Raw genomic sequence first — 14780 nt, 5'->3', positions numbered from 1 at the left:
TCATTATTTTGTGTATTTGGTGTAACAGAATATGTTGACATGCTTTAATGTTCAAAAAACACATTATTTTTCAAATACTGTACATTATTGTAGGTCCTCTATGCCCCGCCTCTCTCAAACGCTTCGTTTTCTACAAAGTCCCTCCTTCCGACAAGCGCAGTCTGCTCTGATTGGCCAGCTGACCCAGTGCATTGTGATTGGCCGAACACCGCAAGCACTCGTCGGAAATGTAACGCCCCTTACCATAATCGCGAGCTTCATCTTTCAAAATAAATGTAAAGACAGTAAATAATGTCATTAGTTTTACCATCAGTTCAAGCCCGAAAGGGGAACAGACACAGTAATGATGCAGTACACAAGCCGCGGTTAAGACAGCTGACTCTACTGTGATGTGATGCTGTCTCTCTCTCTCTCTCTCTCTCACACACAACACTAACTGCAGTTACTGAAACCACGCCTTCTTTCTTTGCGTGCACATTTGGGCACATTATGCAAATATTCCCACATAGTGACCTAGATATGTGGGGGCGTGTTAGAACGAGCCGTTTTAGGGGGGTGTGGCAGAGTCTTAACTTTGATAAAGAATATCTCTTTGGTTTTGAGACTTTAGTCTTTGCAACTTCATGGATCTTATCTATTCACGAACAGCTTGTAACACTCCAAAGAGAAAGGAAAACTTGAAATCGCATCATATGACCCCTTTAAATTACTTAAAACTAATCCAAACTAAAAGCACAAAGCACAAACTTGTGAAAATGACTCAAGCTCTTATGACATTAGTAAGGCAGTGTTTTGACCCTTATGCTGTAATAGGGGACGTTTTTAAATGAAGCACAATTTTGGGAAAGTTATAAAACTACAAGTGGGACAATGTTATACAATAAAAGGTTGTGCACAGTTAATTTGCAGAGCAAAACAAAGAACTCATTTGAACACATATGACCTCAGAGACACACTGAAAAAAGTCAATGGTATGTGAGTGTGTGCTAACCCAGCTCACTGCTTAGCGGTGAAGTGTTTTCTTCCTGCTCATTGGTCATAGAGCGAGTGACTCGTCCTTTCCGGTGTCCTCGGCTGTTTGCAGTGCGCCGGCCTTTAGCGGTTATAGGAGGCTCTTTTTCCTCCCCGTCCTCACCAGAGGTGTCATCTCTGCAAGAACAGAAAAAAAAAAAAATCATTGTCATAGTCGCATTATGCTCTTATCGCAGCAAAATTATTCACACACCATGTTTGATTATCATCCATCATTTGAATTTTTTTTATCAATATCAATATGATTACATCAATACTGAAAAGCATTTATATTAGGCATGTTTACCTCAATTCGAGTATATCCTTGTTTTTATGATGGGTTTCAAGAGCACAGAATCTTTAAAAAAATATATACATTATGTATAATGTCACTAAGCAGGCAAAAAAATAGAGCAATAGATAAAATGCTAGAACGATTGATAAGAGTGCTAGAACGATAAACAGAATGATAGATAGATAGATACACAGACAGACAGACAGACAGACAGACAGACAGACGGATGATGGGTACATTTCTAAAAAAATTTAAATCAGAGCATTCCTATTAGAAAAAAATATTTGTAAGGTAACTTGCTGATAGTACACACAGAACCAAAAAAATGAACCATATATGAATGTGAACACACTATGCAAATGCTGGCTCACTAGCTAGTGTATTCCCCCTTCAGCAGTACGGCACAGTGTCAGGAAGTGGCTGTGGGATGAGCAGACCCTCATTTATCTTACCTGCACAGTATCCATCTTGCAGATACAGTACTAAATATAGGAGCAGCAGCTGTGCCCGCAGGTTGTGAGAATCATAGGGGAAAAGTCAGAGAAATGCACAGACTCGGCTTAATGCACTCATTTAATGTATAGCTGGCATACTTGGGCGTATACTCAGGCCTGTGTATTCGGGCCAGTGCTAATGTGCTTTAATCACACCCTACAGTACTGCTGACTACACAGGTTTAGTTTAGATTAATACACTGTTACCTGTACTTCCCAAGAGTATATAAATACAGTGTGCACCTGCGAGTGAACTAGTGTTCAGAAACTAACAGCTCAATAAATTAGGCTGAAATGATACAGAACAGCATCTGTACATAGCCATTGTTTAGTGAAAACTAGAAGGCTGTGTTTCTACTTGGAATGTCAAAAGGGCCAATTTATTATGCTGTTAATATTAATCAAATAACAATATTGAGAAGAAAAAGACAAACCCAGTCACAGGTTTTTTGCTATTTATAACTTGAATAAATTAATTTATTTTAAATGTTTATATAAACCAAAAAATAAAATATATTTATTAAAATAGCTATATTTGAATGAATATATTTAATTTTTATTTTATATACACATTTTTGCATTAAATATATTTAACCTGTTTTTTTTATTACTGTTTACTTTATTGATTACTTGAAAAACTTGAATCAATGTTTAATTGAAAGTAACTGTAAATTAAATGAAATTACATTAAACTAATGTAACTTAAAATAAAATAAAATAAAAATGCACATTAGTTTTTGATGTGGCACTGAAAAAAAATAAATAAGTAGTATTAGCCAATTTTTGGTATCATGACCACAGTTCTATCCTAGAGTCTGTAACACGCAAACCCCCTCTGAATCGGAGGACTTTAGCACCAGCGATGAGTGGCAAGTCAGCAGAATGCTTTTTCCACCTGCCGGTTACATAACTGTGCCTTCACTGTTTAAGATGAATCACAGAAAAAAAGAAAGCTGTAGGGCCACAGGTTCAAAGGATTTGATGAGAGAAAATGCAATGAAAAAACAGCTGATGGATAGGTGTGAGATGAGAGGGAGAGAAGGCGAGTAAAAGAGAGAAAGATACTCACTTCATGCCATCCTCTTTCTCATCTCCCTCTGCATTGTCCTCCTCGCGGTCTCCCTCTTTCTCTCTCTCCTTGTCGTCTTTCTCCTCCTGGTTGTTGCGGTTCACCTGTTGCTGTGTCTGTTGGTTATTCTGTGAATACAACCAATCAAAACACAGCAAATTAAAACCATTAAAATCTAATTAAAATCATCTAAAACATTATTTCCACCCAAAAAAAAAAAACATAACTCTCCCATTTGGAATAAATGGACATCCTGATTCAATTGAAAAATTAACTCGCAAGCTCAAGTACACCAATGATGCACAAAAAAAAAAGCTGTCTGGAACCAGGACATTGTTCTATAAATCTCTTTGTAAGGAAAAAAAACACCCATAAGAGGAGGTGGTGCTCCTATCACCCAGGCCTCAGTTCTATGTATCTGTGTTTTCCTTCACATAAGAATTCCATTTTGAATTATGAGGCAACATAAACCATCTATTTTTGTCAGGAAAGAGAGAGTATGATCCACTACAGCTACTACGAAAGGGAAAATGGATGACAGAAGGATGAAGGGAGAGGGGACAGAGACAGGATCTGAGGGGACTCCGGACGTACAAATGAATGGAGTGAAAGAGTCTCGACATATCCAAGCTCCGATTCTGCCTCAGAGCTTTTCAATATGACAGACAGCACCTCATATAACCTTACACACACACAAACAGGAAGCTGACAAATGTATATGAATGTCATCTTTTCCCACATGATTGTGTGCTAACATAAATGTTTTTGCATAATGGAATTCAAGTTTTTCAAATCTTTGTAACATTATAAATGTCTTTACTGTCACTTTTACTTATCAATTTTATGTGCCTTGCTGATTAAAAGTATTAATTTCTTTCTTTAAAATTGTTCCAACCCCAAACTTCTGTATTTCACCTGAGGATAGATAGCCACATTACAGTACAATTTCCAAATTTTACTTGAAAGGTATTTTAACAAATACATTTCAGCAAAATGAATCTTCCATGCTAACCATTCGATTCCAAAAAAAAAAATGTTTTATCTGAAAACAATAAAATTAGATGTAATGTCAGCTGCCCACATCCCTCATTACAGTGCTGCATGAACACACTCAGTTATTCATTTACAGTTAAACACACATATACAGATGCACTCATCCACACAGTAACTTGCTTTCTGTTTTTTTGTCTCCCTTTTGTTCATGCTTTCTTTCACCCATCAGGCTCATCCCACTGTATCCCTCTCTTTCTGTGTTTGTGGCACAGGCTGAGAACGTTTTAATGTGAGCCCATTAAGATCAGGCAATATTTAATGACCTGAGCAGAAACGCCCCAGCAGCAGAAGACCAGTAAAACAAATGTGTTTGGGCTGTGGGCTCATTATTCTATCAGATTTTATTGCTATTATTGCAGGCAACACACACAAACACACACACACGCAGCTCTCATTCTAACAACTTCACCTCATGCTCTCCTGCTTCAAAACAAAACACAAACATTGCATACATTCACGATGCAACAGTTTCATGAATCTCTCTGTGCGTGATCTTACACACACGTACAGAAATTAATAAGTGCGTAAGATCAGGAGAGAATCACTGCAGACTCTAACGGCAGCTAGATAATTACTTCATATAGTTTGACCTCACTTTGAAGTGTGCGCCTGTGATACTCATTAGAATCATGCTGATTTATTTTTAATAACACTCTCATTAAAAAGACAAGCTGAATTCACACCGGCACTATAAAGACTATAATCATGAGGTACATGCTGTAAATGAGGAGACAGATCCACAAGCAAATAAACAATGTTTATATAATTTAATATAGCACAATGCCATAGTCAACATCCTTGAATTTTTCAGGGCTTATGCTGCATTCCATTCAACTCGGAAAGTCATAATTTCAGCTTTCTACTTGGAAAGTGCAATAGGACACCACTTGTTGCAGAACTTTCAATTTCAACACTCTTTTGCAGAAGTCTACAATTGATTTTGCAGAGACTTTGGTGACATCATGCAAAATAGTGGGACTTTAAGCATATAACATACCAGTGTTTCATTGTGCAACATTACACAATAATAAACCTGTTTACAATGTATAAAATATCATAAATGATCTTCTGTTGATAATCACACATCTCAAAAACCAATTCTAGCATTGGCGTTTTGTTTCTTTATACATCCTTTTCCAAGTAGGAACATCTCACACCCGACTTTGAATGAAATGCAGCATTAAAGCGTCAAAGGGCATGCTGGGAGATGTAGTCTCATGCTCACCTGGCTCCTGCCTCGGCGACGGTAGCTCCTGCGAACAATGTTCTTGTAGTTCTCATTCTTCTTAGTCAGGTAGTAGAACAGGACACACTCAGCCACCGTCTGTGGAAGGACACACACACACGCAGAGCACTTCAGACCTCACTCGTTCTGCTCATACGCTCTCATCATATTCATGCACACTGCCTGCAGTGCAAACAACGAGATGAAGAGGATGGTATTAATAAAACGCAGGTGTACCTTTCTCTCCAGAAAGGAGGCTATCAGGCCAAAGTTTTTTGGGTGCTGGATAAACCTGCAGTGAGGGAGAGGAGGAGCTGTGATATAGAGCAAACAACCTTCAAATGCTGTATTTTACAGTTGAATTCTTTCGCTAGATATTTCAGTTGAACAAATTTTCTATAGCATCCTTTTTGGTTAAAGTGCATTAATTCAGCTGTCATGTTTGCCTGTTGCGGCTTATCCACATTATGTGCACAAAATCAAGCTGACACAATTAATAATAGGGGTGGGAATCACAAGATACCTCACGATACAATACGATACGATACATGACTCACGATACCGATAATATCAATTCTGTGCATATTCTGTGATAATCGATATATTGCTAGACAATCCTATAATTATACATCACGATATCTGTCTATGAAAACAAAATGCCTGTGAAAAGGTTAAGTGCAGGTTTTCTCTCTTATTCAAGTCCAAACTGCTGAAAATTTTGCTAAAATTTTAATTGTCATAATTTACTTACTCTCAAGTTGTTTTAAACTTGAATGAGTTTCTTTCTTCTGTTGAACATAAAAGTTATTTTGCAGAATGTGGGTAACCAAACAAGTTAGTGGTCCCCAGTGACTTCCACGGCATTTTTTCCCCTATGAAAGTTAACAGGGACCAGCAACTTTTTGGTTACCCACATTCTTCAAAATATTTTCATTGTGTTCAGCACAAGAAAGAAATTAATACAGGTTTGGGACAACATGAGAATGAGTAAATAATGACAGAATTAAAAATTTTTGGGTGAACTATCCCTTTAATGAAAAGCAGCAGCATGTTTAGTACAATTAGTCTGCTGTCGCTTTAAGAGCTGCACGCATCTAATATACAGGCACGTTTTTCTCTCAACTGTTTACTTTCACTTTAGACATAACCAACTGTGCTTATATGTAAACCTTGTGTGTTTTTGACAGTATTAGCACATTCGGACGCAAAAGATAAACTTAGTCCAGTAATCAGGTGCTGTTTGTCAGGCTTTTTAGTAGGGCTGTGCGATTAATCGAAATTGTAATAAAATCGCGATTTGAGCGTGCACGATTTCTAAATCGCTTTTTAGCACGATTTTCCGCGCCCCCGACCTCCCGCAGTATGCTATCCGAACCAATCGGAATGCAGCGCGCCTAAATGGAGCACGAGAACAGAACAGACCAGGCGGGCATACAAACGTAACGCCAGGTTCACGCACTCCGTCTGTGGTGCGTATTTTTTCCGCACCCATGTTAACGGATCAGAGCGTTCACACTGCACACGATTGCGGTCCAGCAGTGCGCTCCAGGAGCGGTGCGTCTGCAGCAGTCATGCTGCGATCGTTTCCGCACGGAATCTAATTCTGCTGTGCTGCACGCACTGAATTAAAGTGACAGCGCATTATTCGCGGTAAAAATTAACATGGATTGACACGGAAATTTAGTGATTACACCATAAATGCATTTAATTAAAGTCTACTGTTTCACAGTCAACACATGGCTTTTTGGCTAGGTTTAAAAGAAGGAAAAGTGCACTTTTAGATAAACAAGGCAATAATAGATGGCACTCATGGTGGTAGTTAAAGTTATATTTATTGAATTTAAACGTGAATATGTCTATGAAAGATTGTATTACTGTACTGTCATAAAAGTGAATCACAATGCTGAAAAAGCATTTTCAGAAACAATGTTTGGATTTGAAATCAAAATAATGGATAAATGTTGTGTTTGTGGTAGCCGCGGATCAGGAGCAGACTGCAAACGTGTCCTGTGCGAAAGCAAAATGAGTCCGTGCTGCTTCTGCACCGCATACACATACTGTATACGCACTGCAGACGGAGTACGTGGAACTTGGCGCAACAAATCTAGTTCAACATCTGAGGCAACGCCACAAAGAGCTCTATGACCAATGCATGGCAAAAAAAAAAAAAATCCCTGGACATGGGATTTTATTTTTTTTTTCTGCAATATGTCTATTCTAGAGAGTAGAGACATTTTGTTACACCTTTACTTAGTGATTATTTTGCCTTATGTCTGTTCTAGAGACATGTTACAGCTTTTTGATAAAGCTCTAATTGGTTTTCTTTTGGAAATATGTTTCAAATTCACACTGAATGCATTAATGACTGTAAAGCATGTCTGTGTGTGTCAAAATCGTGATTAAAATCGAAATCGCAAAATTGATCAAAGAAATCGCGATAGGTTTTTTTTGTCCATATCGCACAGCCCTACTTTTTAGTCTGCGCGCACTTCAAGTGTACATGCTCAGAAAAAGTGCATGTCAGAACCGCACATGAATTAAACGTTTAACCGGCAAGGCTTTAGAGCACATGCAAATAATGCAGTTCTTGCATATTGCTTACTCTTTGTCGATTTTGTTTGTCCCATCGATGGTATAAAAGCCGAAGTGGGTCCAGACTTCGGACTTAACGTGGCTGGTACATCTATTATTTTACTTACACTGCTGTCCGCCATCCCGTTAAAAACCTTTTTCTTAAGCTAGTTAACTTATGTTCATGTTTCACAATTATTGCAATCTTATTCTATTGTGCTCCATCTGTTTGGCGCACATGCGCGCTGCGACGCTTGTTCACTTAAGTCTGTGAAGTTTAGCAGAGAATTGTATGCAAAAGGCTCCTGACAGCAAAATGGAAATATTTCCATGACTTTCTAACATTTACAGATGGAGAATATAACTGTGAAATGTAAGTTATGCACTGAGGAAAACAGCACAAAAGCATTAAACAGCACAAGTAGCCTATCTGTCAGCAGCACACGAGTCTGTCAGAGCATCTGACAGGGCGAGCCACTTTAAATCATACGTGTTAACTATATCTTACCAGTTAATTTAAAGCCCTTAATATAAAGCATGTCTCATGTTTAGGATAAATTGGATTATGCACTTTCCCCACAGCAGCTCACTCTATGTCCTCTGCTATTATTCAGATGCGCTCTTATCAAACATACCATATCAAACCATATCGCCTTATAAACATATATTATCGTACAAACTCGATATACCGCCCAGCCCTAGCTTACATCAGCATCAGCCCATTGATGTAGATTTCAGCTGTTCACGTTTCACCTAGTGCTGCACCACTAGCCAACTATCAAACACAACCACATGCACACAAACTGCTGAGCTCTTGAAAACCAGGAGAGAGATGCTAAACCACAGGCTGATGCATTTTAGTACCGATTTCGTAACTCCTCTTTCCTTCAAGCAAAATCAACATGCACATCAATGCAATGAGGACAGAACGTACTTCTCACGGAAAGTGTCCTTCTCCTGTTCACTCCACATGTTCATGACCTGTCTATCTTTGTAGACCTTCATGGGATCGTCCATCAGCCCATTCATGTTGATAAACTTTATTCTCTGCTGCTCGGCATCAAACAGCATGGGAGGAATCACAGCTAACTGACGCATCTGCTTCTCTGAGTTCTGCAGTGAGAGAGAGAGAGAGGAAGAGGCAGTCACTAATATGAAATGAAAAGAAATATGCGAAAAGAAACCGAGAAACAGTAATGCCAAAAGCAAGGCAGATACAGTCAGCAAAAATGTGGCCACTGAATCTTATGTCTGTGTTTAGGAAGTGCATCAGCCACAAAACCCAACTGGTTGTGTAAGAGACCTTTAGTTGTTAATTCACTATTTGTGCACTTTTTCCAGACAGACACACACACAATCCTTTTACATTCAAGAATATGCTTGTCTATTGAGTATTTTCTCCATAATTGTTCTTGCAGCCCCTTAGTATATAAAATACTGTTTTGGTAACATATGAACACTACTGTTCATGTTTGGTAAGACTTTTATGATGTTTTTGAAAGAAGTCTCTTATGCTCAAGGATGCATTTATATTATTTTTTTATAGAAATATTTTGTAATACAAATATTTTACTGCCACTTTTAATCAATCTAATTCATCCTTGCTGAATAAAATTAATTTCTTTAAAAAAATCTTATTGACTCCAAATATTTAAAAGGTAGTGTATAATACATGATTTGACTAACATTTTATTAGACAAAACAAAACAAAAAACTGCTGCAAAGGCATATCTTTAACTATATGTTGTCATATGAACAGTCAGCGACGATAATGATTCCACAAAACTGCTTCATTCACCAAATTCTCACTAAGTTCATTCAGTATATGAATCAGATTAATTCAGATGGCTCAACTTGTGAGTTGTTGATTTATTAAAAGAGCCAGCTTACTGTATATTAAATTAATTAAAAGTATTAATTAGATTACGGTTTCGAATGCACAGCACAATATGAAGAGATGTGTCTTGACATTAATTCATGGTACAGAGTGTTTTATCTCCACAAATTCAAACTGCAAGCTCACAACTATGGTAAAATGTATTCTCCTTCTACGTTGCTGTAGATTTGGCACTGAAAAGCAGTGCAGGAAACAATGAGTTTATTCAAGCTCCAGCCCTACCTCTTGCTCTGAGATGCCGTCGATGATCTCAGAAACCTCATGTTCACTGCGAGCTGCTGAGGCCAAACCCCCACCTCGCTGAGCCACTCTACTGTAGTGAATCACATAAATATAGATATAAATACACTTATGAAACCACACATGACCATGCAAATGTCTCCAAAGCTCATAACAACACAGGACCACTCACTTCTGCATACGCTCCTGCAGCTCTCTCTGTTTGCGGATCTCAGGAAACTGCTTTTCGTAATACTCCCGCACTTTGCTCTCTTTGGCTCTGCGACGTGGGTTATTCTCAATGCGCTCAACTTTCTTCTCCCAGGCCTCCATTAGCTGGTCGTAGCGCTGGCAGAATTTCTGTTCCTGAGCACACCAGTCAGAAAATAAAGGATGAATATCAAAGTCTAGACAGCATATGCTGCAGTAGAGTCATCAAGAGAGGAAACATTAGAATGAAAGTAATTACTGAATGCTAACAGCTCCAGTGTAGTTTTTAATAACCCCATTATTCGATAACTACAATTCAACCAATTCAATGACATCAATTCAACTACTCTTTCCTAACACTGGGATCCTCATTGGGATCCTATGGAAGGCTATTCTTGTTGTCTTAGTAATTAATAAACAAATGTGCCCAATATTTAGGTACTGCGAGCTGCAACAGTGCCATCCTGCTGTGTGTTTTGTGTGTGCATTTGAGTGCTTTCACTTACCCACTGTTTGCGAGCATGATTTCTTCTTTTGAAATACAGAATGAGCTTCTTCCTCATTGCCTGATTTCTGTAAAAGGGGAATACATAATAATTAAACAACATAAAATGCCACCTCTAAACTTCAGCTGTGATGTGTCTCATCAATATTTGCATATACAAGAGAGTCCAAGTGTAAGCAATCTTTGTGCGACAGAAAGCAAAGGCAGTCATATTTTGCATAGTTCTAGGACCCTAGATATGGCTTGGGTCCCTCCTTAAATGCAAAGTCTGTTTTTTTTTGGCTTATTTTATTGTCCACCAGGCGGAAATTGTAAGTCTGATCACTTGGAAAAGGAACAGCAAAAACGGCACTAGCAACATTCCTTAGGACCACTAAAAATGTAACAATAAATTTAAGATAACATAGCTCAATGCAAATTATATTTTCAAATATATTAATATAGAATATGTTATTTTTAATTGTAATAATATTTTACAACATTACTGTTTTAATGTATTTTTGATCAAATAAATGCAGCTTTGGTGATCATAAGAAACTTCTTTTAAAAACATCAAAATCATACTGACCTCAAACTTTTGAAGTGTAATGTCTGTTTGTTTGTTTATTTGTGTGTTTAAGAGAGTTAGCTAGCTAGTTACCTAGCAATGCAGGTCAGATTAGTAATCATCTTTAATTCTCTCACTGCATGCAGATTTATTCTCTCAAACGGCAGAGGTCATGACCATTCATTTACTTGCATCTTGCGTTAAGTCCTACACGAGGGTGTGTGCATCTTTCAGCAGTTTAGACAAACTGCGTATTTATGCCAACATGTCGAGGGAAATCAGCCTGGTATCATGTGCATTTGATGAGACACTGGTGCACTTGGCAGAATCTCTTTGAGTCATTGGTTTGTGTATTTACTTGTACGAGTGAGATTAGGCGTGTAGGTGCAGAGGTGGCACTGCACCTACTGGCACTGCAGATGCCTATTTGGCATCTGCAGATGGCAGGATTAGCTGCTGTGCGAGACGTGATGGAACCAAGAATGCAGCTCAATGGCCATGATCTACCCACACATCAACTATTACACAAATATTTCCCACTGGTGCTGCTCAGGTTGATAAAGGACTCATGAGAACAAAACCCTCAATTGTGTGTGATCAAAGAACAGCTGAAATACATCTTTCTCAAACACATATTTGCCTGTCTATAAATTATGAGGCCAAATAACCCAAAAGATCACAGAAAGATTGGAAGTGGGGGATTTGTTAACCACCATAAATAAAGGTACGGTCACATTACGGTCACACCTGCAAAAGAAGGTCCACTGTCAATTAAGCAGAGCTGTATGAAGTATAGCTCACACCAAAGTCAATTTCAAACTAAGCAGCTTTCTGGTGGTCATCGCGGCGAATTTGACCAACTTGAACACAGGTGAAATCTGTGAACTTTTTCGCCTTATGCAAAACTCTGATTAGACCATTAGCATCTCGCTCAAAAATAACCAAAGAGTTTCTATATTTTTCCTATTTAAAACTTGACTCTTCTGTAGTTACACCATGTACTAAGACCGACGGAAAATGAAAAGCTGCGATTTTCTAGGCCGATATGGCTCTCATTCCGGTGTAATAATCAAGGAACTTTGCTGCCATACCATGAAAGTTCCAAAAAGTTCCTTGATTATTACACCAGAATGAGAGTATAGTTCCTAGCCATATCAAACCATAACCATAGGAAAAATATAGAAACTCTTTGGTCATTTTTGAGCGAGATGCTAACGGTCTAATCAGATTTAATGACCTATGCTAAGCTAAGCTAAAAGTGCTACCACCAGACCCGGAGATCGGCTGAATGGATTCGAAAACGGTAAAACTCAACTGTTTAACTCTAGGGGAGTTGGAAAATGAGCCTATTTTCAAAAATAGTGGAGTGCTCCTTTAAAGTCTCTACTAATGAGCTGATGAGTTAAATCGGGTGTGTTAGATGAGGGAGACAGTGCTGGGGTGCTCCAGGACAGTTTTGAAAACCATTTCAGAGACATAAAAAAATTGTTTTTACTGATATACGGCCTGACAACATCTCATCTGAACGCAGTTCACTGTTGTTTTACTGAAGCTCCCTCATCACCTGTACCTTTTCCGCACTCGTTTGACTAGCACCTGGCACTGAGGTGAAGTTGTAGTACATGTCTGAAAAGTCTCCCGTTTGATGTGGTCTTAAAGATGTTGTGTGTCTAAATAAATGCAATTCTTTTCAAGAAAAAAAGAGACAGAAGCAGCAGTTGTGAGGGGGTGGCCAACCCTAGCTCCACCCCTGCATTAATTGCGTTAAATACTAATATTAATATTAATATCAATATTAATAAATACTAATATACTATTATAAAATTTTAACACGTTGAACTGAAAAAAATTAATTGTCTGCTAAAAATTACACAGAAGATTAAAATAAATTCAGCAAGTGAGGGACTAAATAAACATTTAAGGAACTGTAATATTAGAATATTTATTGGGCTCTATGCTTGTGTGCCTACAATGCTAGTTCTAAATTTCATTCCTCAATCATTATAAACGCTGCAGTAATACAGGCGGCATATACGCATGATTGTAATTGTTTAAGCTACAGATCTGTCTCTCAGTGGATGGAGTTGTTTTTGGTTTTGACGGAAAGAGCAAGAGATACAGATAAATATACTCACATCTTGATGTTCTCATGGTACTGCTTGGTATCAGACGGCTGGTTGTATAAAGGCTGTAGGGTAGACAGATGAACGCAGTGGAGTTCAGTTTCACACACACACACACACACACACACACACACATACACATACACACACACAGCAGTCACATCAATGCATCCCAGCTCTGGGAGAACTTCTTTTTCTACCGTCCCATTTTTCAGCCAAGCCCAGAAACACAGAAAAGAGTGTCTTCTCCAACACCACATCTAAAATCTTCTGCTATCATCATCACACACTCGTTTGAGATGTCAAGCGAAGGATTTTTCCGTGGGGAAAATGGACATGTTGCAGTGTCTCTTCTGTCACAAAGCATCACAAAGAGGTGGCACCAGAAGGGCTGTTCTATCACCTCGATTATCAATATAGTTGCGCCAAAAGTCTCTGCACAAGGTCAACAGCCATGTTGTAAACAAATAGGCAGCAGTGCATGTAGTCACACACACACAGACTCACAGGCTGAAGGAGTTCATATTTCACACTGTGGAGGTAAAGTTACAGCAGTAGGTTTTCATACACCTCAAATGCAATGATCGCATATTTGGACAACTTTAAAGGCGATTTTCTCAGTATTTAGATTTGTTTTTATTCCAGATTCCAGATATTCAAATAGTTGTATCTCGGCCAAATATTGTCCTATCCTAACAAACCATACATCAAAGGAAAGCTTATTTATTCAGCTCAATTTCGAGAAATTGACCCTTATGACTGGTTTTGAGGTCCAGGGTCACATATTAATAAAAGATGAATTAAGAAATCAGCTCATTCGTTTCAGAAAAAACCTGCTAAACACTGTGACAAATTTTGAGTAACACTGCAAAGAAAAACTACATTATGAACATGACTGTGAGATATGCTGTCACAGGATATGATGACATAAACTGAAGACAGTCAACGTCAACTCTGACATAATCAGCTGATGAGACACCTGACCCCTTGACACTGTGCAAGTACACGAGCTGAACTGATACTGCTATAAAATAAATATATTGACTCTATTAGCATCGGCTGACATCATAAGCTTTTTTTAATAGAGAAGATTGATGAAAAAAAGAGGGACGATGTGTGAAAGAAGGATAATGGAAAATAAATATGAAGAGAAATGTGGACTCACCAGCTCCACTTGGGGTCCGAGTCCCTCCAGGATCCGGTGAGCCTCCTCTGCCTTTTTCTGTTCAAAAAACACACAGCACACATGTCAGCGGCACATCAGCAAGGCAACACACCTTAAACTCTCTCTCTAGCGCACACACATAAACAAGACAGTGTGTAAGGGATGTACTATTAATAGAGCTCTCGACAGAAGACACTCACTGCCCTCTGCCATCTACCTCTCTCCCCTCTCTCTTTGGGAAAGTGGAGAGAGAGAGAAAGAAGGCTGGAGAGGTAATCCAATTAGATGCAATAAAGAAAGAAGAATCTATTACATTCTGTTCTGTCTTGCTCAAATGCAGAGAGAGAGAGAGAGAGAGAGAGAGAGAGAGAGAGAGAGAGAGAAAGAGAAAGAAAA

The 14780-nt window shown here is 38.5% G+C and overlaps 1 protein-coding gene across 1 annotated transcript in view; it reads right to left on the bottom strand.

Moving 5' to 3' along the window:
• Positions 1-14780, bottom strand: part of LOC107684513 (nuclear receptor corepressor 2-like) — a 172704-nt gene that overhangs the window by 54259 nt on the left and 103665 nt on the right. The window contains exons 8-17 of the mRNA XM_016480786.1: positions 14385-14441; positions 13232-13284; positions 10551-10617; positions 10028-10200; positions 9838-9928; positions 8653-8831; positions 5385-5439; positions 5148-5246; positions 2870-2997; positions 992-1149 (exon numbers count right to left, since the gene is read on the bottom strand). Coding sequence (XP_016336272.1) covers positions 992-1149; positions 2870-2997; positions 5148-5246; positions 5385-5439; positions 8653-8831; positions 9838-9928; positions 10028-10200; positions 10551-10617; positions 13232-13284; positions 14385-14441 — 1060 coding nt within the window. The remainder of the gene's footprint in view (positions 1-991; positions 1150-2869; positions 2998-5147; positions 5247-5384; positions 5440-8652; positions 8832-9837; positions 9929-10027; positions 10201-10550; positions 10618-13231; positions 13285-14384; positions 14442-14780) is intronic.

Source organism: Sinocyclocheilus anshuiensis, unplaced genomic scaffold, assembly GCF_001515605.1.
Source record: "Sinocyclocheilus anshuiensis isolate Anshui unplaced genomic scaffold, SAMN03320099.WGS_v1.1 scaffold1, whole genome shotgun sequence".
NCBI classification, from domain to species: Eukaryota; Metazoa; Chordata; class Actinopteri; order Cypriniformes; family Cyprinidae; genus Sinocyclocheilus; species Sinocyclocheilus anshuiensis.
Note: the sequence above shows the minus strand (reverse complement) of the source record. Positions and strands in the feature narration are given on the sequence as shown.